This window comes from Cyclopterus lumpus, chromosome 5 (assembly GCF_009769545.1).
Source record: "Cyclopterus lumpus isolate fCycLum1 chromosome 5, fCycLum1.pri, whole genome shotgun sequence".
Taxonomy (NCBI): Eukaryota; Metazoa; Chordata; class Actinopteri; order Perciformes; family Cyclopteridae; genus Cyclopterus; species Cyclopterus lumpus.
This window is the reverse complement of record NC_046970.1, coordinates 2,313,393-2,338,596: the sequence shown is the minus strand read 5'-3', so window position 1 is coordinate 2,338,596 and position 25,204 is coordinate 2,313,393. Positions and strand designations below refer to the sequence as shown.

General features: G+C 46.1%; 2 protein-coding genes across 2 annotated transcripts in view; one reads left to right on the top strand and one right to left on the bottom strand.

Annotated features, from left to right (window-relative positions):
• loxl2a (lysyl oxidase-like 2a) overlaps positions 1-21,430 on the top strand; it is a 26,354-nt gene extending 4,924 nt beyond the window's left edge. Inside the window, exons 3-14 of the mRNA XM_034533314.1 lie at positions 1,736-1,911; positions 10,981-11,189; positions 13,573-13,789; positions 14,317-14,500; positions 16,104-16,255; positions 16,339-16,506; positions 18,106-18,271; positions 18,422-18,662; positions 18,851-18,966; positions 19,047-19,183; positions 19,701-19,812; positions 20,946-21,430. Coding sequence (XP_034389205.1) covers positions 1,736-1,911; positions 10,981-11,189; positions 13,573-13,789; positions 14,317-14,500; positions 16,104-16,255; positions 16,339-16,506; positions 18,106-18,271; positions 18,422-18,662; positions 18,851-18,966; positions 19,047-19,183; positions 19,701-19,812; positions 20,946-21,016 — 1,949 coding nt within the window. The 3' untranslated portion in view covers positions 21,017-21,430. The remainder of the gene's footprint in view (positions 1-1,735; positions 1,912-10,980; positions 11,190-13,572; positions 13,790-14,316; positions 14,501-16,103; positions 16,256-16,338; positions 16,507-18,105; positions 18,272-18,421; positions 18,663-18,850; positions 18,967-19,046; positions 19,184-19,700; positions 19,813-20,945) is intronic.
• Positions 20,030-25,204, bottom strand: r3hcc1 (R3H domain and coiled-coil containing 1). Its single transcript, XM_034532051.1, has 8 exons — positions 25,011-25,204; positions 24,209-24,346; positions 23,529-24,051; positions 23,229-23,404; positions 23,011-23,081; positions 22,830-22,925; positions 22,611-22,750; positions 20,030-20,772 (listed from the first exon to the last, which is right to left on the bottom strand). The coding sequence occupies exons 1-7, from the start codon at positions 25,202-25,204 to the stop codon at positions 22,638-22,640; spliced, it is 1,311 nt and encodes a 436-aa protein (XP_034387942.1). The 3' UTR covers positions 20,030-20,772; positions 22,611-22,637.

Below are 25,204 nucleotides of genomic sequence, written 5' to 3'. Positions count from 1 at the left end.
TCTGAACATTAAATCATCTTGGTTTTATCAAACCCGTGGAGATGTTGGTACAGCTGTCTATTTAAAAGGCATTAAAAAGGTCTATGTATTTTACTTGTGATTCTGTATTTTATTCTATTTAATATGTTGTACAATCTGGACCTTGAGTCTGAAATACCCAAATATAATCAGCGACATATATTTAAAAATCGAGACCAAACATTCAAAGACCATCATTGATGCCTCTCGTTACTTTATGCCACCTAAAGTTACAAATGAGTTCAGTTACTTGTGTTCTCTGCAGACCTTTGAAATTCTCCAATTACAATAATGTATCGTGTGTTAAAATTCCAGTTTTGCATTTTATTATATTTTAGTCGCAGACATCTCTGGATTGTGGGAGGAAACCCACGAAAATATTGAAAGAGAGAGAACGAGACGGAGAGGTTATGTAAATTAATCAGAACAAGTAAACCACTTACTCTTTCTTTCAGTGGCTAACTCACATAACCTGGACCCCCCGGAAGAAACAGATCATCCAGATCCTAGGGGGGGGGGGGGGGGGGGGGGGGCATCAGCTCAGAGGCAGCTTGTGTCATTGAGATGAAGTCGTGTCGGAGGGCTTGTCCAGGTGTGACTCTCCTCTCAGCATCTGGACAGAGCAACCACTCGACGCCATCGTGTCTTCACTCTCTATGAAGTCCGTTGGATTTGAGCAGGACTTCACTGCGTCTTCTAAACCTTGGACAGTGTGGAAGCTCCACTCCGAGGTGTTGGGCCGGACACCGGTTGCAACTCTCTTGGAGTTTTCAGTCTCCGTAGTGAATAACTGGGAGAGCAGTGTTCCCTTTGTGAAGGACCGCCAGGTGTTGCTCACAGCATCCAGGACGTGGTCCTCTGGCTGAGCGATGAGACGACACACAGCCTTCATGCTGCTCTACGTTGAGTTACCAGAGAAGATGTAAGAAGGCCAGGGTACATCCCAGTCCCCACATGTCCATGGCTTCACATATGGGGAGGCCCGAGTCCACCTCTGGATCCCTGGACCCACAAGGTTGCAGGATCATGCCTTCCTTGACTTCGGAGGCTGGAATAGCCAAACTGATGTCAATTAGTTTCACCTTTGTGATTCACCAGCATCACATTGTCTGGTTTCAGGTCCGTGTGGATGAGGCCGATGCTCTTCAGCATGACGTGCTATGGGACGCATCTCTTTAGGGGTCAGTGGTGCCCGTCCCTGCAGGACAGAATCCCAGAGGCTCCTGTGGAGCATCTCGAAGGCCACGCAAGGAACATGTTGAATGATGAAACTGTCGATGTCTTCCAACAGGTTGTTCTTCTCTGGGTCAAGGGGCCCTCAGTTGCTCCAGCATCTTGACCTCTTCTTGGTCATGTTTAATATCTCAGCTCATAGGCGCTTGTGTCCACGCTGTCGGCCACGTGACACCTTGTCGGAGGGCTTGTCCAGGTGTGACTCTCCTCTCAGCAACAGAGTAACCACTCGACGCCATCGTGTCTTCACTCTCTATAAAGTCCGTTGGATTTGAGCAGGACTTTGTTAACAACCACCCATTTATAATTTCGATGGATTTGTGGATTTGAAGCTTGTGTGGCACCAGGTTTGATTTGTGCTAGCAGGGGGTCAACCAAACACTGGATTATATATGAAATGTCCACAGAATATCAACATGTGTCACCTTAAACCAGGTCATACGTCAAAAAACAAACCATTCCTCTTCTTTAATCTCTGCTCCAGGTCCTATCTGGTTGGACAACGTGCACTGCTCTGGTGGAGAGAAGAGCCTGGCTCAGTGTCACTCCAACGGCTTCGGAGTGTCGGACTGCAAACATTCAGAAGATGTCGGAGTTGTCTGCGCCCAGAAGCGCATTCCAGGCTTCAAGTTCATCCGGAACCAGGCCGGCAGCGAAGAGGTACTTCCAGTAAATAGACTCACACGATCGTAAACACCGGGGCAGGATCGCTTGATCACATCGTTAATAATACTCGAGTAGCTTCACACACGTAACTTGAACAGCTGTTCAGCACGATAAGGGAACAGAAGAAAAACAGTATCCAGCTTTTCAGACTGACGAATCATTGCATTGACTGCAGTGTCTTCTGTCTGGAGATGATTAAGAAGAGCAGCAATGTCTTCAGATTGCTGGAGGTTACCATGATACAAATTAAAACGCACGGCCGTAACAAAAGAAAACAAATCTACTTGCGTCTGTATTTGTAAATCTATCACTGTAACAGTTTCAGGAGGAAATACACAAACCAGCCTCACCAATGGTGTTTGGTCATTTAGTCTAATGGTACTGGCCAAATCGTTCCTTAATGGAGGTGTTGTGGTGTTTTTTCCCCCCAAGATGAAATTTAAGAATATTACAGAATATGAATTAAGTGTCAGGTCAGATGCATCGACCACATACCATAACCTCTTTTGCTCTCCACTCTTGGTAAATATATTAGCTTGGTCATGTTGCTTCAGTCAGTTAAGTGAGCTAGCTATGAGTTACAGCTGGAAGAGTGTAAATATTCTGTAACGATTCATCTCCTTTAGTGATGAACCACGTCCACTTTGTAAAGACATGATAACGAGGCTAAGCGGTCAGTACTTTGCACTCTGCATGAATAGAGTCATGTCGTCAAAATAATGAGTACTACGTCTGTACGTCCAGACAAAATGAGACGGCAGTCATTCCATGAGCGTTGTCATATCTACGACGACAGGAAGCCAGTGAAGTAATCCACGAGTCAGCACGGTCATGTTGAGCACTAATGACTTTGCCAGGCTCCCATCAGTCTGTCCCACCAGACCCCCACTCTGCAGATGACTCATGGAGGGGGAAGACCATCCTGTCTGTCTGCAGAGAACGCCTTTGTGCCGGATGGAAAGTCAGCGTGGGTTTGTGGACGTGACCGGAGAAAGGGAGGGAGGGAAGAGGACAGAGGGATTACTTCAGCAAGACGTTGTTAAAACCAGACTGATGAATGTAACACTTCCTTATATTTGCAGAAAGCTAAGAACAGATACTCGGTTCGGCAGAGGCGTTCAAAACCAGTTAAAATTAGAAGTAACAGACCAACGGCCGACTTATTTCTGTACAGAATATAGACGTACGCATTGGTACCAAATCACATACACACAGAGGAATGTTTGCAGTTAAATCCCTTGAAAACATCCAAAATAAATACCAAAATTCTCAGAAAATAAATATCTCTCCCCGTTTTATGTCACTTTGGTTTGATTTAAACTTATTTGAGCTCAAGAGAAATCGTTCTACTTTGATTCCTTTAAGTTGTTATTTAGTTTCTCGTGTCTCTTTTAGTCGACTCAGTTCTCATTTTATCATAGTTGGGCCTATTTAACAGTTTACCTAACTTCTCATTAATTGACTTAACCAGTGAATTAAGTTTAGACATTACAACGCATGTGCATTGCTGGTGTTGGGACAAATTCAATGGAAAATAAAATACAACTTAATATAGAATCAAGATCCAAAACTCCCACGGATGGATACACAATACATGATAACTAAATTTCACAACTTGGTGTGTAAAAAGTCCTCTCGTGAAGCCTTTTACACGTTCAAATGAGTTAAATACGGGAAGCTTCAGTCCTGCCTATCCAGGTGGATGAATCCTTATCCACGGTGCGTCGGTCGGTCTGGCGGAAGCGCTTGATTTCTCCGATGGGTGACTCGCCATCTTCATTTCCCGGCTTCCCAATGCCAAGCGATCTGGCCTGTTGTACAACAATACACATACCGATATTTTAATCTTACATATTCCATCACAAAACAAAGTACTTGAGTAGAACTAGCGCCTGAATACAGATTAACTATCTGAACCTCACTCTAAAACCGAACCATGCTAACGAGGCTAACCTTGAGCATGCCTGTTGCATGTAGCTTCTCAGTTCAATGCACACGCTACACGATATGAACATATTCAACAGTCTCAGTTTAGCTACTGGACGTTTTGGCTCCACACCAAGCTTGAAAAACAAGGACATAGAAAACTAATTTGACCCGTGATAAATACAGCAGCAACATAACATTTTCCTCATATGTAAAATTAAAGGTTACCCTCTTAACTTCTTTCTTTACTAATTTCTCTTCTACCGCTCTTTCGCTCATCTCTCGTGATCTACGGTTCGCTCGCTCTATTTTTCCTCTCTCTCCAGCAAGTGGCGCTGTGGCACTGGATGCTGCATTTCTTAAAGGAACAGTACACAAAGTAAACAGTAACGCTGGCTGCTGCATTTCTAAAGGTACAGTTAACGGCATTGCTTAAAGGTACAGTACAAAAGTAAACAGTAACGCTGGCTGCTGCATTTCTTAAAGGAACAGTACACAAAGTAAACAGTAACGCTGGCTGCTGCATTTCTTAAAGGTACAGTACAAAAAGTAAACAGTAACGCTGGCTGCTGCATTTCTTAAAGGTACAGTACAAAAAGTAAACAGTAACGCTGGCTGCTGCATTTCTTAAAGGTACAGTACAAAAAGTAAACAGTAACGCTGGCTGCTGCATTTCTTAAAGGAACAGTACACAAAGTAAACAGTAACGCTGGCTGCTGCATTTCTTAAAGGTACAGTACAAAAAGTAAACAGTAACGCTGGCTGCTGCATTTCTTAAAGGAACAGTACACAAAGTAAACAGTAACGCTGGCTGCTGCATTTCTTAAAGGAACAGTACACAAAGTAAACAGGTAAAACCAACAGTGTAAACCACCATTTTGACTGTTATTGTCAATTCATTTAATGACGGTTATTTAATTAGGTCACCTTGATTGTATTATTGTATTTGTTGATGGTTTAAATAATTTTCATTTTTTTCTATTTTTTTTGGCAGCTTAGAAGTTGATGCTTTCACACATTATAGCTGCATAGGCGTATGCAGTTGGGTTAGAGATTTGACTGTGTTGCCAGACTCTCTCCAGCAGAAAGAATAGTGACTGTGTTTTTTACTGGGTTCAGTAAAGGCAACACGCCAACATCTGAAATGCTTGTGTCTCTTTCTCATGCCCAGTTGAGTCATTGGAATGGAGGAACAGAAGAAATGGAACTCTCTATTCACAGACTACTGAACTCTATTCACTATAGTCTTCTTTATACAGGCAGTGTATGAAAGCAGCCCCCACTTGTTGCCTGTTTGTTGTCTATATTTCGGGTCTCAGGGTGTTATACAGTCCCCCACCCTGTAAACATTTCCTTGGTCTGGCTGCAGCCTTTCAAGTCACAGGGGAGAGGAATGGGAAAAGGTGTAGCTACACCTCTTTAAGCATTCTTCAGCTGACGTCAGCAATGGGCAGCGCTGTTCCTTCAATCTGTTTATTCACAGTATGAATTGACATTCTGTGCTCAAAGTTAACACCCGAACCAAGAGCGTGCCACTGTGCATGTAGAGGTCATTGCTAACAGGGCGGAGAACTTGGTAATTTTGCTTCCGTGTGAATGCTGTCCAACTTTCAAGATGATGCATCTTTATATGTTTGAGATGTGAAGAGTGTAGCTTTTCAGGGAACTGTCTGCACTGTCCTAACCTTTAGTGTCAAAGATGTGTCTGTTCATGCTGATATGATTTGAGGGAAAGATTTGGAATTTGAGTTTACAGGCAAGGAAAGGTCACGAAGCGGCTTCAAACTGCAATCATTTTGTTTTTATGACGGACACATCGCGAGGCTACAGTTTATGGGAATATGTGAAGATAATACTGTTCAGCTTGGACCACTAATAATTATCTCCTCAAAACACCAGTCTGTCATTAATGGAAACAGACGCTTCGACTGGCGTGAGTTGCAAACAAAGACGTGGTGCCCCATGAGCAGAAATAATATGAAGGTATTAGCATTTACATATTCCATCCATCCATCTTTTATCAGACGCTTATCCGGGCTCGGGCCTCGGTGGCAGCAGGCCCACTAGGCCGACCGAGGCTTTCCTCTCACCCGCAACAATTTCCTGCTCATTCTGGGGGATCCCGAGGCGTTCCCAGGCCAGCTTGGAGATATCATCCCTCCAGCGTGTCCTGGGTCTTCCCCGGGGTCTCCTACTAGTTGGACGTGCCCGGAAAACCTCTAATGTCCAGGAGGCATCCGAATTAGATGCCCGAACCACCTCAGCTGACTCCTTTCGACGTGAAGGAGTAGCGGCTCGACCCCAAGTTCCCTCCTGATGTCCGAGCTCCTTACCTTATCTCTAAGGCTGAGCCCGGCCCTCCCTGCGGAGGAAACTCATCTTGGACGCTTTTATCCGAGACCTCGTTCTTTCCGTCAAGACCCAGAGTTCGTGACCGTAGGTGAGGGTCGGAGCGTAGACCGCCCGGTAAATTGAGAGCTTTGTCTTCCGGCTCAGCTCCCTCTGCACCAAGACGGACCGGTACAGAGCCTGTTTTACTGCTGCAGCCGCAACCGATCCGCCTGTCGATCTCTCGCTCCATCGTACCCTCACTCGTGAACAAGACCCCGAGATACTTGAACTCCTTCTCTTGGGGTGGGCACTCTGTCCCCACCTGGAGGGAGCAATCCACCGGTGGAAGTGCTGACTCTCATCCCACGCCGCTTCACACACTGCTGAATGAAAAAAAACGCCTCAGTGAATGCCGGAGGTCACGGTCCGAGGAGGCCAACAGGACAACATCATCTGTAAACAGCAGAGAGGGGATCCCGAGACCCCGAGACCCCCAAACCTGACTTTCTCCACCCCCCAAGCTGCGCCTAGATATCCTGTCCGTGAAAGTCACGAACAGGACCGGTGATAAAGGGCTCCGCTCCTCTCCTCACCTGAGACATACGGCCGTAGATTAGATGATACGATTACAAAGTCGATCATTGATCATTGATCATTGATCTCCGGCCTAAGGTGTTCTGCTTCAGGTACACTTATGAACCACCTTGTGTTCGAACATGGTGTTCGTCCAATAACGAGACACCGCTCGGGGTCAGATGGGGCAAGCATTTCCTCCCAATCACCTTGTAATGTCTTCAATGCTGTCCTCCTGAGACAAAAGCCTCTTCCCATTGCAGCTTTTGTCATCTAGTTATGCAACATCAGAACATGCGTTCCTGGCCGACTGAATCATTGACATGAATAATGTTAGTTATTTTAACTTGAGACCGTTGAGATCACCCGTTGCTTTATTTATGAGCATGCATTGGTTTGCTCTTTCAGTCACAGCGAGGGGAAGACATTTGTCCACAGAACCAAACATTTTGATGGCAGGAAACTCTGTTTATCATCTGTTCTTTTCAAACAACTCTGCCAGGTTGTTGTTCACGTGTGAATGCTGCGCTGCACGTGTCATCAGAGTCTGCAGGAGCTTTGCTGAATGCGTCTCCTTGACGACGGCATGCCTGAAGTTTCAGTCTGTATATGTTAGATGTTTATGAGAGAGGATGATGTGTCATTTAAGGATAATTATAAGCTCATGGTTGCTTTTGATAGGAGTCATTCAAGGATGTTCTTTACTCTGTGTGCTTTCCAAAAAGTGTGCGTTGCACAATACGGCGTCCCTTGTTTCCACTGTTGCTTAATCTTAAGAAAAAACACTCTCATTTGTGACTTTTTTATTTTTCACAAACCAATGGTGGGGTCAAATAAGCAATTTACAGATTGATCACACTTGTGCTTGCAGAACCTCGCACATTGTTATGAACAAGTCTAGATTAGTTCATCTTCTTCCTGAAGGGATGAGAAAAATAAATCAGCGCTGCAAGCAGCTGCAGCTGCTCAACACAGCCTTGTTCACTCCAACCAAACACTTGGATCCAGAATCAACACCGAGACGTCAGAAGACAGTTGTAATAACAGAATGCGGCACTCCAAAGCCTTTTGATTCATTTCACATCTAAACAGGGCAGCGGTTGCTCCTCTTCATCAGGCGTGACGACATCCACTTTAAGGAATGCCAGTTCCTCTCATGCGCTGCTGTGCAACGAAAAGGAAACCCGAGCTGCATTCGCCTCCAACATGAGCGAGAGGCTTGTGAGGAGGAGAGTGATCAAGGGGAGAAAAGGTTGGTGTGTGTGCTGAAGCCAGCTTCTCGTTTGTGGATCGAGGAGCAGACAAATCGATGTTCAGCAGCTGGATCACCCTGTGGCCTGGCAGTGCACCTCCTCCACTTGTATTGTTCATACCTGCACTTAATGGTTTACCGTACCATTCGGTGTCAGTTCATGGGAATTAATGTGTATATTTAAGTATATTCAAGTTTCGTTCTGCAATGAGAAATGTTATTATAATGCAGAAAACTTGAAGCATAAATTACCACCCCAGCAGAAGAGTTGGTGACAGGGGAGGGGCTGAGGGCAGGTGAAGGAAATGACAATCGGGAAACAGTGGGAAGACACACACACACACTCACACACACACACACACACACACGTAATACACAGAGTGTTATACAAAGTTGAGTAGAGTGCTTCTATTTAAGCCAAGCTACACCCAGGAGGAATGTAGCTTCCCATAACAACTAGAATATTTCCAGAGATGCTGTTTTCAAGCTAACCAGGTCCTAAGATTTAATTCATGAAATATTGACTCTTAAGACCCGTTTGAGATGAGCTGTGTGTTTGTGCCATCAAATGATTCTTTTCCTTTTCATTGCCATGATGGGAGCAGTACGCTCACTGATAGATATTCCAGATGCAAACACACACACACACACACACACACTTCCTCATTCAAGTCAGCCAGGCAGACTTGGGGCCAGTGGGGTGGGGCAGATGGGAAAGTAATTTGAAAGAACCTCGCTGTTCTCCTGCTTTTTCATCTAAACTGGGGAGCGATTATCATTCATATATGTTGTGTAAGGTGGGGCGGGGTTGGGTGGAGGTGGAGGTGGGCTGCTGGTGTCGGGAGGCACGTGCAGATCAACGTGCAGCGTGGCCGGAGGGCTGAGTGAAGCAGAAGAAAAGCACAGCGGTGGGAGCGTCAGTCAGACACCGGCTAGACCCCCGTCTCATGTTCACACATCTGCATGCCGACGGGCGGAAAAACAAGTCTGCTCTCCAGTTGGAAAGACGCACCCTCATAGAAAATGGACAATTAACATCAGTGTGACCTGCACAAAATATTACGTGTCGATTCGTGAACTCGTGAACTTTAGAGGTGCGAGTTGGCATATTCAGTTTTCTCTCAAATCTGAAGATCTTTCCATGTATTCAGTCCAGATGTTCATATTTGATTATGACATTCCGACGTGTTATTTGCAATGTATGGTTATTTCCCTGAGTTGTTCCACAAAGACTACTCAACGAGAGGGCAGTCTGTAGATTTGGGCCTCAGCCAAACCAGATAATGCTGAGTTTATGTCTGGTGGTCTGGTGTTTTTGGCGGATGAATGCCTGGACAGGTCCCAGCTGTGGATATCCGTCCTCTTCTCTTTAGTCTCACTCGTTCAGACGGACAGTTTCCTCTCTGAGCCAAACGCAACACTGGACCCATCTCAGTGCCGCTCCACGCTCACCTCGTACCCCCGGTCCTGTCTGGGGAGTTGGTCTGCCGGGTCACCAGGACTCTGCTTTATGTTGTTACACGTTTTAACGTAGCTTCACGTTGTTGTTTTGTAAGGTTTTAAATCGAGAACACCGGCTCCCTGATCACGATCACGTGTCCTCTCCGTCCCACCGACGGAAAACACTGAGTCATGCCACGGCCGGCAGGAATCTCTTCACGGAGGAGTGGTTTTCACCCGCTCCAACCACTGCGGTCAGTGGGAGGACTGGGGCTGCTGTAGAAGCAACCGTGGCTCCGCCTGCGTTTCCAGTCTCCAGAGTTGAGAGACCCTGCAGCCTTGAACATTCCCCCGGGCTGACGCCACGTCAGGAAACCACGCTGCGGGCAAACGTTTGATATTTCTGGGAGACGTGCCTGGATGTTAGTTGTGGGGCCATTACGAAATGACTGCGATCAGCATTTGCATACCGCTGAGCAGCTCAGAGCTTTGTCACAGTGCAAACTCCAACCCAGCCAGGACCCTGCAGAACTTGGCAGGAGGAGGGGGAAATGAGCAATGGCTGTTTTCTTATTAAGCCCCAGAGGTCAAAGGTTACCATTCCTTCCTGATTTAGGGGTCTTCAGGATACACGATACCAGCTGGCTTGTTAGCGACCTGACCTCAGTCAGTTGCTTCTGTCTTTAGCCCCTCTTCAAAATCTTAATAAGAATAAAACATTTCTGTTTTCACTTCTCCTATCATTGCTCTCTGTTTCCTGAAGTCTATGAAGAGACGCGTGACAGATGTACAGAGACCCAAAAGGTTTTTCCTCTGGTGCTGCGGTTCATTTCAGGTTCTTGGCTCACAGGCAGGGATTACACTTCATATGTGAATATCCAGGGACTTTTCAGCTAACCTTTGTTTTTCAGAGACAGTAGAAACATTGTTAGCTGTCTTTGACTGTGCTGTCATGTTTGATGTATGTGGCCCTCTATCTCCCTTTTTTACGCAAAAAAAAGATGGAAAGAAAAATTCCGCACATTCATCCAATGGGCTCGGGCCTCTCGGCAACACTTAACAGGTTCTGACAAAGATTTAATCTTCAGATGTTTCCACTTGACTTACAGTATTTTCCAGCATACTGCACGGTGTGTGCAGTCCCTAAAGAAAAAGCCCCCCAGTGGGATTTGTTTTATTTGTCTCAGAACCCCTTTTTGCAACCCTCCCAATGCGTTCTTCCCGTATGACTCAGAGGCCGTGTTTACGATATATCAAGTGGAACAGCACATGCAAAGTCCAGAGTACACTGTGTGTGCTCTAATTCAAGGGGGTTTCAAACTTGTCCTTGACACTTCGTCCACGGATCGCCCAAAGTCATGGGGGTGTATCCTCTGGGTATCATTAATGTGACCGTACATACAGCGAGCATGGCTAAAGAAGGTCAAGTTAATATGAATGCATGACAATCAAAGTACCTGTAGAGTAACGGCACACTCTGAGTCTCCTTCGAGCTGCACATTGCGTTGCGGTGATGAAACATTCCCTCTGCTGCTCCTCAGGGTGTGACGGTGCAGGTGGAGGATGTGAGGATCAGGGCCACTTACTCTCAGAGGAAGAGGATTCCCATCACGGAGGGCTTTCTGGAGGTGAAAGACGGCGGCAAGTGGAGACAGATCTGCAACGAGGAGTGGACGCAGACCAACAGCAGGGTCATCTGCGGCATGTACGGCTTCCCCACGGAGAAACGCTTCAATGCCCGACCCTACAAGTGAGTAATGGAGGCGGAGGCCGGCAGCGAGATAGGGGCCAATTAAACATTATGAAAGTCTGCCCGGGAGTTGAACTCCTACATGAACGTTCAGCTTTTAATTGAGTTAATTACGGTTCTGATTGTGGGAATATAGTAGCGCTACATGTGTAATTAAACACTCGTAATGTTCAGAATATTGCATTCCCTGGTGCTGTTGATTTGTTTAGGAATGTTTAATCATAGCAAACTGCGTAGCAAATGTTGCATAACCACGCTGGTTTACACTGGTCATCACTCAACCCGTCAGCCGTGTTCCACTCTGAGACTAAACACTTCAGTCTGGAGATTCTTGACAAGAAGCCAAACATTGCCAGAGGAAGTTTTAGAGGAGGAGGATGGATGTGAAACAGTTGGATCTGTTGGCTCTTCTGGCTCTTCTGGCTCTTCTGGCTCTTCTAGCTCTTCTAGCTCTTCTGGCTCTTCTAGCTCTTCTAGCTCTTCTAGCTCTTCTGGCTCTTCTAGCTCTTCTGGCTCGTCTAGCTCTTCTAGCTCTTCTGGCTCTTCTGGCTCTTCTGGCTCTTCTGGCTCTTCTAGCTCTTCTAGCTCTTCTAGCTCTTTTGGCTCTTCTGGCTCGTCTAGCTCTTCTAGCTCTTCTGGCTCTTCTAGGTCTCTTTTGGCTCTTCTGGCTCTTCTGGCTCCTCTGGCTCGTTTGGCTCTTCTAGCTCTTCTAGCTCTTTTGGCACTTCTGGCTCTTCTAGCTCTTTTGGCTCTTCTGGCTCTTCTGGCTCTTTTGGCTCTTTTGGCTCTTTTGGCTCTTCTGGCTCTTTTGGCGCTTCTGGCTCTTCTGGCTCTTCTAGCTCTTCTGGCTCTTTTGACTCTTCTGGCTCTTCTGGCTCTTCTAGCTCTTCTGGCTCTTTTGGCTCTTCTGGCTCTTCTGGCTCTTCTAGCTCTTCTAGCTCTCCTGGCTCTTCTAGCTCTTTTGACTCTTCTGGCTCTTCTAGCTCTTTTGGCTCTTCTGGCTCTTCTGGCTGCATTTAATTGTTTCCCTTGAAGCAAAATGTCAATTTGTAGCCTTACACAAAACCAGCTATTATAATTGTTAAGCTTATAATTTGGTATCTGCTAACATGGGAACTGAAGTTCAAAACTAAACAGATGTTTACGGATCTTGTGATCTTGTAACTGCATGAAATGAGAACGCCACGTTTCTCTCTTTAACAGCTCCGCCTGAGGTTTGAAACCCCAAAATCAAACGTTTTAGAAATGAAACCTGCCCTCTCATAAGAACATGTCTTTATTTGTTTGGTCTTCCGTGAACTTTGTGTGTGCATGAGTTCATGTATTCATCTGTAATCTATTCATCGTGCACAGACAGTCAGTGTTGGTCCCAGTCCAACTGCCAGTCCAACCACAGCTAAGACCAGAGACATGTGCTCAAGTCTTCACCTTGATATGCAAACGGATGCTTCTGGTTATAATCCAGTAAGATGACGTCTAAGCAGATGACTTTTATTAAAACCAGTTCTACTTGTATGGTGTTGGTTGACGTGGTCTCATCTGATTTAATGCTCACCCTAAATACGGAGGCCTTCTAACTGAAGGGAGATATAGAGCACATTAAACCAGCAATGGGCACTTAGTTTGTTGTTGATCTCTTAAGCTCACAAAGCCTGTGTGGGTTTTAACGTGTGTGGTCTTTTTCCAGAGGTGAAAGGTCACATTCGATCTGTCTTTTTAACTGGAACAGAGGACAGCTCGGTCCAGCAAAATGAAAACTCTCAATCAAATCATCACTTGTTCAAACCCGACTTTGAGCTACATCCTGTTTTCAGCATCTGGACACCGAGAAGAGCCAAAAGGCCGTTAATTAAGCTCTTGCTGGTTTCATTACCCGGTCGGCTTCTTCCCAGACCCGGACCTGCTTCCAGGTCGACGGCCCTTCGTTGATGACTCCCATCAAAGTATTGGAGGTTATGAGAGCGTTACGGTGCCCTCACTACGATCATCAGTTCTGTGGTGGTTGTTCCATAACCCGTAAAACAGCTCCTTCATATTTTGGTGAAAAGTGAGTTTACGGTCTAAATGTTCCATGTGCTGCAGATGGTGCCGAAGGAATCCGACTATTTATGACTCATCTGAAGGCTCTTCGTCGCCGTCTCTCTGCACATCTGAATCTCGAGACTGGAATGTGGCTCAGCGTTAGATTATGAAGTGTTTGATGTCAGAAACCACTTTTATAAAAAAACAACAGCATCGCTAACATGAAATAACAACAAGAATCCGGTTCCACGTCTGCAGGTTTTGGCACAAACTGAAAAGTGTTGTTTAACATAAAGGATTACGACACTCTTTCTACGCGTTCAGTAACGGTTAATGTTTCGTCGCATCGTTCCTTTCTCAGGCTGCTGGCCAACCGGCGTAAGAAGAACTACTGGGGTTTCTCCGTCAACTGCACGGGCAACGAGGCCGACCTGTCAGACTGCAAGTTGGGCACAGAGGTCGAGCTGAAGGGCAACAGCACCTGTGAGCAAGGCATGCCCGTCGTGATCAGCTGTGTGCCCGGACGGGCCTTCGCCCCCAGCGTCAGTGCCGGCTACAGGAAGGCCTACCGGGTTGAGGTAGGTCACATGGGTCACATGGGTCACATGGGTCACATGGGCCACATGGGTCACATAAAACTTTATTAATGATTTATAGATGCATTACTGTGTGAATGCAGGCATGTCATGCAAAGGAGGGCAGTTAGAGTCAATAATTGCACTGGATTTGGGGGATTTTTGCCACTGATCAGAATCAGATGTGTGGAAGAAAAGGGTTTCCAATTATAACAATAGTCTGTTGAGAGTGAGTCGTCCTCTATGGGAGAACCACTATAACAAAAAAGATATCAGACTCCTTGACACTCCAGGAACTCTGCAGATGATTGTGACACATCTGGAATAACATCGGATTTAGACTCTTCAATTAATTCATCATTCTTTTCAAAAGAAAGACGTGCACGTGGTGTCGTAGTGCTAATGTGAATAAACAAAAATAAACACACTTCTGTGTGTGTGTTTGGTTTCTTTTGTGGCTACGATGTTGTGCGCGACTGTTTCCTCATCGTCAGCATTTTCATTACGTTTTTGCTGCACTGTTTCCGCAGCAACCCTTGGTGCGTCTGAGAGGCGGAGCTATGATCGGCGAGGGCCGCGTGGAGGTGCTGAAGAACGGGGAGTGGGGCACCGTGTGCGACGACAACTGGGACAGAAGAGCCGCCTCCGTGGTGTGTCGAGAGCTGGGCTTCGGCAGCGCCAAGGAGGCCTTGACCGGCGCCCGGCTGGGACAAGGTCTGCACATCAGTCACTACTGTTATTGTTCACAATTAATATCGTTATTAACAATTATTACTGTTGTTGTTATCGTACGATAACGTATGGTACGTGGTGGTACGTTTATATGAAGGGTCGCGACAGAATTACAAAATAATTTAAATAATATATTTTCATATATATCAACTTTTTTCAATACACCCCCTTCATAAATTAAAATATATACATATTTTATTATAAAGATATAGCTGAAATATTGTTAGCATTTTTAAAACAATGCCTCAAATATCCGGTTATGTAAGGGCTTTAGAATAAATTGTGTAATTATTATTGTGGGCTTTTTTTTAGATTCAATGACATTTGCCTCATTGGTGCATATATCTACATTTAGGAATGTATGCATTCGCCTCATTGGTGCTTATATGTACATTTAGGAATGTATGCATTCGCCTCATTGGTGCATATATCTACATTTAGGAATGTATGCATTTGCCTCATTGGTGCTTATATCTACATTTAGTAATGTATGCATTCGCCTCATTGGTGCTTATATCTACATTTAGTAATGTATGCATTCGCCTCATTGGTGCTTATATCTACATTTAGGAATGTATGCATTCGCCTCATTGGTGCTTATATCTACATTTAGTAATGTATGCATTAGCCTCATTGGTGCTTATATCTACATTTAGTAATGTATGCATTCGCCTCATTGGTGCTTATATCTGGACCCAGAACCTGAATCTGTGAAATGGATCTGCCACCGCCTTATGAGAATCACATGTGCACTGGATTAGTCGTCCTCTCGCTGCCTGATTCTCACACCAAAAACACAAGAGTGCACACAATGTTCCTTCTGGCTTCCAGAGGAGGAATTCTTTGTTGGAGGGTAACGAGGTTGTTTGAGGGATCCCTTTAAGAGCTGACCGCCAGATCCAGAATCTCTTCCACGCTCAGCTCTGAAAATAGGACAAAAGAAGAATGCCAATAAAACTGAAGTGGTACTTTTTTTAGTCTTCGTTCTCATGCCATCGATTTGTATTTAAATGAACACTTTTCACAAATGTTCGGCTGACGAAAAGGACGCAAACTCATTTTGTGTTTCAGTGTGTTTGGCATTTGGAAAGTTAGATGAACACAACATTTAATGTATTGTACGTCAGACCTGAGGACAGCAGCACTGTGTTGGTCCTGTTGCTCTCGTCACTAGAAACATTCCTGTTCGGCACGTGGGAAGGAAACCAGCATGGAGGGCGTACTCACACGCGTTATTATGGAAACTCTACACGAAGATTAAGAATTCTTCTTTTTCACATGCCTCAAGTGTCTTATTTTCATTCGACACGGCCGACTGTTTGGTTCCTGTAACTTCTCGGGAACGGGAAGTCTGACCATCTTCCCACGAGCAGCGAGGCCAAATGCTGTCAGGGAGAGGCTCGTGTTTCCAAAAAGCTATTGTGTCACCCAAAGATCAGCTGTTGAGGAGAAAGAGGATCCTTTCCTGTAATGCACGTGATGCTGCAGCTGTTTCAGTGACCGTGGGCTTCGTCACAAGTTCAACCGAATGGCCTGTGTGTGTGTGTGTGTGTGTGTGTGTGTGTGTGTGTGTGTGTGTCCGTAGGGAGCGGGCCGGTCCACATGAACGAGGTGGAGTGCTCCGGCTTTGAGAAGTCCCTCACCGAGTGCTACTTCAACCGCGACGCCCTGGGCTGCAGCCACGAGGAAGACGCGGCGCTCAGGTGCAACGTCCCCGCCATGGGCTTCAACAAAAGAGTGAGGGCCTTCTCCGGTGTAGAAACACGAGTGAACACTGAACAGAACTGGAGGACACAGCTGTCTCTCTCTTGGTCCCTCAGCTCCGGTTAAACGGCGGCCGCAACGCGTTCGAGGGCCGCGTGGAGGTTCTGGCCGAGAGGAACGGCTCCGCGGCGTGGGGCGCCGTGTGCAGCGACGGCTGGGGCACCATGGAGGCCATGGTGGTGTGCAGGCAGCTCGGCTTGGGCTTTGCCAGCAACGCTTTCCAGGTAAGGGGGGAAGGACTCTCTCATTCGTAGCACGCAATACATGCATGGAGAAATTCACCTCACCTGGAGGGACACATGGATGCTTTTAGTCCTATCTAGAACATTGGGGAGCTCAGGCTCTAGTGGATGAAATGGGTATTTCGACACAAAACTTTTTTTCTTTTTTTTTATTACCTGTTTTCATAGATTAACAGGAATTAGGAAAATTATCCAGTTTTTTTTCACCCTGGTCGTCCATTCGTAAAGTCATAAAAACAGGAGTGACAAGAATTGAGATCAGACTTAGAAAATGTAACACCAGAAAATAGATTTACCTTAACCAGCAGGTTAAATTGGTAAAAGGGAAAAGAAAAATACACATAGTGGGGTCTGTCTGCACTTTAGGCCTCTGCTGTTTCAGCTGATCACATTATAGTACCATGGTTAATAATTTAGTGTCTTTAATATCTTAATAATATCCGCGTTATGAGATCAGATTGGATTCATAGATTGAAAATGCTATGAGAATTACAGTCATGAATAATATGCATGAGATGAAACCACTCTTGCAGCACTGTGTGTGTGTGTGTGTGTGTGTGTGTGTGTGTGTGTGTGTGTGGATGCCATTAACTCTCACTTTAATCCCAGAGGCCCAAAATCCGCTTGTAACTGTCCTAGAAACTTCAAAAACACGACGTCGGAGCAGAAGGTCGACCTGGAGGTCAAACCTGAGACGCAGATGAGCTTTAAACTCTGCAGCGGGGTTGATGGGGAAACCTTGGTTGGCTTACAGTTTACGTCTTTATTTTTGAAGGACACCCCCAGTGCTTTCTTTATGTCATAAGGAGAGAGGCTGGTTAAGTTACCCCCCCCCCCTTGTGCTCTTTATATATTTATATTCGATGATATAGGTCTGGAAAGTATGTGTGAGAACATCAGGGGAGTTTTGGACCATTAAAATGCACTTCCAGTGACACACAAACGTGTCATTTCCTGTTTGCGTACGGTACAGTTCAACGTTTTTACAAAAGACGTCTCATAGAATGAACACATTTCTCCCCTCAGCCCACCAGCAAACACTCCCACGTCCACGTCCCTCGGCTCAATATCTTTCTCATGAATCCTCCACTTTCTCCGCAGATGACGGAAAGCATGAGCAGTTTTCTTCTTTCGCAGGTGGTTTCCTTGCGGTCTCCAGCATGTTGTTATGAGTCAGGCCTGAGGACTGTGTGTGTGTGCGTGTGTGTGTGTGTGATGTGTGTGTGATGCACCCTTTGATTAGCGGGACAACTGAGATAATGTCTGCAACTTAAATACAGGAGGAAAATTAAGATAATGTTTCCCACACACACACACACACACACACACACACATCTTCATCTGTCTGAGACCAGCTGACTTTTTGGAAAACACACGTATTCACTTTCTGGTCGGACGAGAAGATGCGTCAGCAGCCAGTTAGCGTAGCTTAGCACGAAGACAGAACCTCTGTCCTGTGATCTCGTTACACGAGAGGCCCAGACTACGACGAGGTCACGCTTTGAGGCATTTGATATTGTAATAAACCAGATGTTTAGGCGTTGAATCCCAGGTCGTATGAACAAACTTCTCTTTCCTCAGGAAACGTGGTACTGGGAGGGAGATTCCTCGGCCGACGCAGTCCTGATGAGCGGAGTGCGATGTTCCGGAACCGAGCTGACTCTGGATCAGTGTCTCCATCACGGGAAGCACGTTCAATGTCCCAAAGGAGGCGGACGCTTCGCCGCGGGGGTCTCCTGCACCCAGAGTGAGAGAAGAAGCTCTTATTAATGGAAGACTTCCATCACGTGGAAATGATTTACTGGGCACTTTAGTAAAATAAATACTGTACGGTGCTGTTATGAAGTGTATAAAACTAGTAGGAAGGAATATTAATCTTTAAATCTCGCCCTCCCAGTGGCCCCCGACCTGGTCCTCAGTGCCCAGGCCGTGGAGCAGACCACCTACCTGGAGGACCGGCCCATGTACGCCTTGCAGTGCGCCCACGAGGAGCACTGCCTCTCCGAAAGCGCCGACACGGCGGACTCCAGCTCCTACCGACGCCTCCTCCGCTTCTCCTCCCAGATCCACAACAACGGCCAGTCTGACTTCCGGCCGCGGGCGGCGCACCACTCCTGGGTCTGGCACGAGTGTCACAGGTGAGACCTCCACGAGGGGTGAAGGTGTGGTGAAGGAAATCATGTGCAATGAATCTTTAATAATGAATTACCGACGTTGACTGCCCCCGGAGATCCCCACGAGGCCTTCAGTGGATGCCGTTTGGATGAGAGTGTAAATATGGGCACTCAGAGGATGTTCATGCATTGTTTTGGTCTCGTCTATCCAGACATTACCACAGCATGGAGGTGTTCACCCACTACGACCTGCTGAGTCTCAACGGCACTAAAGTGGCCGAGGGACACAAAGCCAGCTTCTGTCTGGAGGACACTCACTGTGACGAAGGTCAGTGCTCCTCCTTCCCTCGTCTTCGCCTGCTCAGAGGAGAATACTGTAAAAACTAAAACCGCTGTGCTCGCCGACAGGTATCCAGAAGAAGTACGCGTGTGCCAACTTCGGGTCGCAGGGCATCACGCAGGGCTGCTGGGACACCTACAGGCACGACATCGACTGTCAGTGGATCGACATCACGGACCTGAAGCCCGGCGACTACATCTTCCAGGTTAAACACCGACACACTCAACCCACCGGTCTACACGTGGAAGATAACGGCACGTCTGCTTCTGGAGAGCCCGTCTCGTCTGCAGCCGTGTTTGGGTTAGGGTTAGAGTTTACTCAGACGTACAGAGGTCGTTGAAGGACGTCTGGAAGACACTAAATGTCTCTGGACCAGTGGTTCTGAAGCCGTTTTCAGTGATGTACCCCCCAAGCAGCACAAAGCATTAATATATCAAATTCAGTTGATGAACTTCCACTTATTTTTGATTGAATGTTTATTAAATAACATTTTTTTTCTTTTTAAATGGATGCCAATTTAAAATATATTCTTTACAAATCTCACATAGCCCCTGGGGGAGTCTTCCGGGACCCCCATCTGAGAACCACTGGTCTAGACCAGATCTTCCTAAAAAAAAATCAGTCGCGGCAATAAAACTCATTAAATCTGTATTATTCGGTCCCGAGCAGCACTTTGGAAATGGAAGAACGTTTGTCCAACGTTGTGCCGTTTGTTCTCCCAGGTCGTGATAAACCCCAACTACGAGGTCGCAGAATCGGATTACACCAACAACGTCATGAAGTGCCGCTCCCGGTACGATGGACAGAGGATATGGACGTACAACTGTCGTATAGGTGAGCGCCTCGCCCAGGAGGAGCACCGCCCGCCCTGCACTCGGGCTCACTACAACGAAGCTACATATTTAATATGGAGATTTCACGTTTCTGAATATATATTAAATCAAAAATTAGCCTGATGTCGATATATAAATATCCTCATATTAAAAAAGGTCATTAAGTTAAGGTCATCAACATTTTGCACATTTCATTTCACTGAGACACACAACTGTCCTTTCTGGCTGCACCCGTTTGTTTATTGAAACTTTTTATACATAAAACACTCAAATCTTTCTTTACTGAATACAGTAACGGGTACAAAAGGCCTCACAGCTCTGAGTGAGGAACAACGCGAACACTTTGCTTCAATCCTAAAAAAAAGGTACTTCTTTAGAGGAAAATAATAAATATGAAAAACAGAACATCTTGTAACCGGTTAACAATTCAAACAAAGTTTTAAAAATCATCTAAAACGTTAGAAAATATTGATCGCGTCTGGCTTTGTCTGCAAGACTGAGTCCGTGCTGGCTTTGGAAAACAATAGTTAATGAATCTGCGTTACACAATATGGCTACAACTACAGCTTCAACCGAAACCTGAGAGTTAATGTGTGGAGGGATTTAACATTAATGTTCCGAACCGCAAAATCCTGCATCGATAAAACAACAAAAAAAGACGCCTGAAACGCACTTTAGTTTCAAGACTTCATGCAGTAAAATCAAAACGAGCGAAGATATTCTGCAGCGTTCTCCACGTGAATTCCCCGTTTGCTTCAGACTCAGAGTTCAGACATCAATAATGTCCAAAAAGGGGGGTCAGCTTCAGCTTCACAGCTCCACCTGTGAGGCTGGATGCGAGTCCCTTTGCACGCCTGCTGCACCAATCAGTGGAGAGGCCGACAGCGCTGGACGGCAGTCGTGCTCTTCGTCGTCAGAGCGCCGCCTCCAGAGGCCCGATGGAGGCCTCTGCTGGACCTTTCTGTAGCAAAGAGAACACACCGGTTGATGCCATTTCACAGTGCAATACAACATGCTTCAAAGTAGACCTTTGCCTGGTTACGAGGACACTTCCCCCGTTAATGAATTGCAGATGCGATGCGTGAGCTTTGGTGTTGCGTGTTCGTCACCGTTTCCCCCTTTGTGCCTTCGCAGGTGGCTCGCTGAGTTCACACACAGAGGAGTCTCTCCCCGGCCTGCTGACCAACCAGCTTTCACAAAGGTAGACGGGACAGACGGACATTAGGGACCCATGTATCGCTATTGGACAACCACTAGAGGGAGCCACGCCGGTTTGCTTCCTCGGAGCTGCGCTGGATGGGTTTTGGGCTCGGGGCTCGGCCGGTACCCCGGACATTGATTCAAGGAGAAAATGAACTGCTTGCTTTACTCTATTAACCACATTCAGATGGACACACACATGTACTTTTCTTTTAGTGTCGCGGTGCCTTTGCTTTCAGTGAAATGTAGGTTATGACCTGGTACTTATTAATGGGAGAGATGTGGCCAAATTATTTATTAAATGGACTGTTCCAACAGTTGTTTTCGAAGCCAAAAAGTTTGGGAAAAGCTTTGAATCAAAATCCATTAGATGACACCTTCACCTGTATGTTGTGTTTCCTTTGCTGGTGCTACACACACACACACACACACACACACACACACACACACACACACACACACACACACACACACACACACACACACACACACACACACACACACACACACACACACACACACACACACACACACACACACACACACACACACACACACACACACACACACACACACACACACACACACACACACACACACACACACACACACACACACACACACACACACACACACACACACCCCGGTGCTACACAAACACACACAGACACACACCAATGCTACACACCCCGGTGCTACACACACACACACACACACACACACACACACACACACCTCGGTGCTACACACCTGAGTCCTGCACTATTTTCACCCCAAAGAGTTGAATAAAATAGTTTTTATAAATGGGCATTTGCTTTCACAGTATTAGGTATTTAAAGACTTTAACTCGAACACTGAAAACAAATACAGCCCATAATGATCATAACTACAGAGCAACTGACAATTCCTGTTTTTATATAAAGACTGTATTCCTCTTTCTACAAAAGGATGATAACAGCTTGCTTGCTTGGATTAGTTTCCTGCATCGTTTCTGGCAATGTGTAAAAAAAAAAAAAAATGTCAGTCATAAATTGTAAGAATTAAGCGCGATTACGCTTTCTTTTTTTTTCTACCAGGATGTTATGTTCCACATACTTGAGCTCGCGTTTGAAAATGATTTATTTATTGAAATTTGTTTTTTCTTGGTCGTTCCAGTCGACACATTTTTCATGGTTATGGTCTGTGCATCCCGTCAGCTCTTCATTGTTTTGTGAATGTACTTTATTTTTAATGTAGCCAATTCAAGGATCTTTTTTTTTTTTGTCGCTTGCTGCCTGACTGGTGATGTGTTGTGTGCGAGGGTGAATGTGGAAAATCATTTACATTTTTTTTTTTAAATAAATATTGGTGAATGCAGATCCCAATTTTATATGATGACATTTTTTAATAACGTCTCAGTGTATAGAAATGCTTTCTAAAGGTACCTCGGAGGAAAGCGTTGCAGAATGTGACGTTCAAGTACAGCGGACTGTTTTGCATGTGCTTTTCCCAAGTTTACTGAGCAAAATCACTGTGGCAGGTATAAGTTGGACCAAGAAAACATTAAATTTAACCCCTTAAGCAAACTCCCCTTTGTGCCTGTGCGTGCCGTCTGTTCACCTGAATACGCCGTGGGTGCGATTCCCTTCAGTAGCGCTGGCCCCTTCGGCCTCGTCCCTGCATCCCCAGCGCTCGGGTCACCATCCGCCTGGCAACAGCAGAGTCGGTCCGAGGACGCTCCTTCACCGGCTGGATGAACTCTGGAAGACGGCGCAGAAAAACAACCATCTGATCCACATCGACTTCATACAACAGAAGCATGATCATGAGATGCCCTACCTGCTTGTCTGTTGGCCTTTCCTTTGGCTTGTTTACTCCCTTCATTCAACGCTCTTGCCTTCAACAAAGGATGGCAAATGGAGAGGGCCTGGATTGCTGCACGTGACATTTTGTTTTTTACGTTAGTGTAATCTTTTGAGTCATCCATCTTTTACATTCATTGTGCGGTGAGGACTCCTACCTGCCGTCTCAGTGGAGAAAACCCCCAGGGCGTGTGTGTCGTCGACCCACTCGATCTTCATTCCGCCATCACTGCAGCAGACAGCAGATCTTACATTAGCTCACATTGGACATGTGGTCAAAGTATCTTAACATAACTCTGTATTTACAGAGAATCAACGTAAACCCAGAGGCCCAGGATCTGTAGAGAGCTTTGGGATCTGAACCCTCGGCTCACACCTGTAGTCTGTGAACGCGTCCACGAGGTCGTCCGTTTTGAAACAATGCGGAAAGTCGTAGATCTCGATCACGTGGCAGAGCTTATCCAGGCGGACGGGCTCGCTCTCGTAAACGGAGTAGTCGTTGTGAACGTGCTGAATGGAAACGGCCGCCGGCTCTTTCAGATGTGCCTTGATCTGAGAGAGAAGAGTTACAGTTCACGACGCGGCCTCAAGAGCAACGAGGCGACGCTCATATTAATATATGTATATCCGTTAGACGTATACATTAAGTAAGAAAAGGGGGAAAAAGCAGGCGTACCTCTTCAGTGACATCGTCTGCGTCCGTGCACACGTCTTCCTTTCCCTTCTCGTCTTCCTCCAGAGTCATGTCCTTGAAGCAGGACACGGTCTGCTGCCAGCCGAGGGGCTCGGCTTCGTTGGGGGTCAGCGGCAGCGCTCGGTTCTCTTCCGGAGGACAAAGAGCCGAGCTGTCGGCGCCGCGGTCCGCCGCACCGAGGAGCTGCTCCCGTGTGGCCGCGGGGGAGGTGTCCTCTGTCGCTTCGGGAGAGAAACAAGAGTCACGTGAACTGCCGATGCAGCTACTTGAGGCTGGACCGGGACCCCCTTGGTCTCCCGGCGGTTCTGGAGAGTTCTGGAAGGAGAGTCTCTCCCGAGCAGCCCGTGGCATGTAGAGGGCTTTGTCCGGCCTCTTCGGTCCTCTGCCTCGCGACGGGAAGGATGATCTGGTCTTGGCGCCGCCACCCATCTCCTCCCTGTTTCTCAGGGGCTGTTCACAGAAGCTGTCGTTGCCCTCCCAGTCACCGACTTCCTCTTCCACAGCCCTACAGGAAAACACGAAAGGTTCATCTTAACTTATTCTCCATGAATTTAAAAGCAATTTAAAACAATAAACTATTTTTGTATACTTCACTGGCAAACTGCACATAATAAGTGGTAAATTGTACATCAAATAGCCACGATGTGGTCTGTTTTCAGCACCGTAGCTCGGCATGGCAGACCACCACCCTGCGGCACCAGCTGTCCCCGACTGAGAAGGTGGCGAGCTCCGGCAGGTCCTCCGTGGTCCTGTGGATCAGGTACCGCAGTCTGCTCGGCAGAGGTGGGAACAGGAGCACGCTGACGGGGACACGGAGGGCACGTCAACAGAGAAAGACGTTTTTATTTTGACACTTTAAAAAGCAACTTCCTTCTGTACGGATTTTCAAGATACTTAGTTTTGAGGATTTAATATAATATTCATAATATAAATCACAGGCGTCTCATTAATGAGGCCCATTATTAACAATTAAAGTGTATCCAACAGGATGAGACCTTCAGGTTGTAAAGCCCTTTGTCCTTTGTAATAAATAGCATTATGTATATATATATATATATATATATATATATATATATATATATATATATATATATATATATATATATATATATATATATATATATTTATTAGTGTGAGGCATTAAAAGAGTGAGTATAACGAGTTGAATAGTCCGAGGGTCTGGTCTTTTGAATAGTTATTGCAGCATTTTACTGTATGTATTAATTAATAATAATAGTGCATGTAGCATGTTTTAATAAATGACATGAGTACTGAAGACAATATGCAAACGAAACAGGGTTTCTGTGCCAGATGTCTCAGAGTTTAAACGTTTAAATAAATAAAGTTTAAAGCTCGGGACCTCAAGTTTAACGCACGGTAAAACTATACCGGAGTTTAAAACAGCGCTTATCGCATGTCGTATTTCCGGTCGGTGACGTAACACCAGGTGCACGCTGACGTCACCTCTGGCGGCGGCTCTGCTGCAGGTAGACTTCCAGCTCCTCCTTGACATCATGCAGGAACACGCTCTCCTGCTTTGGGAGGTAAAGGCCATCGAAACACGGAAACGCCAGGGTGGCCAGAGAGAGGCACGGGTCCTCCTGTGGGCAAGTGCACGTGTTACTGACCTCCCCCCACGTGAGCATCATCATCATCAT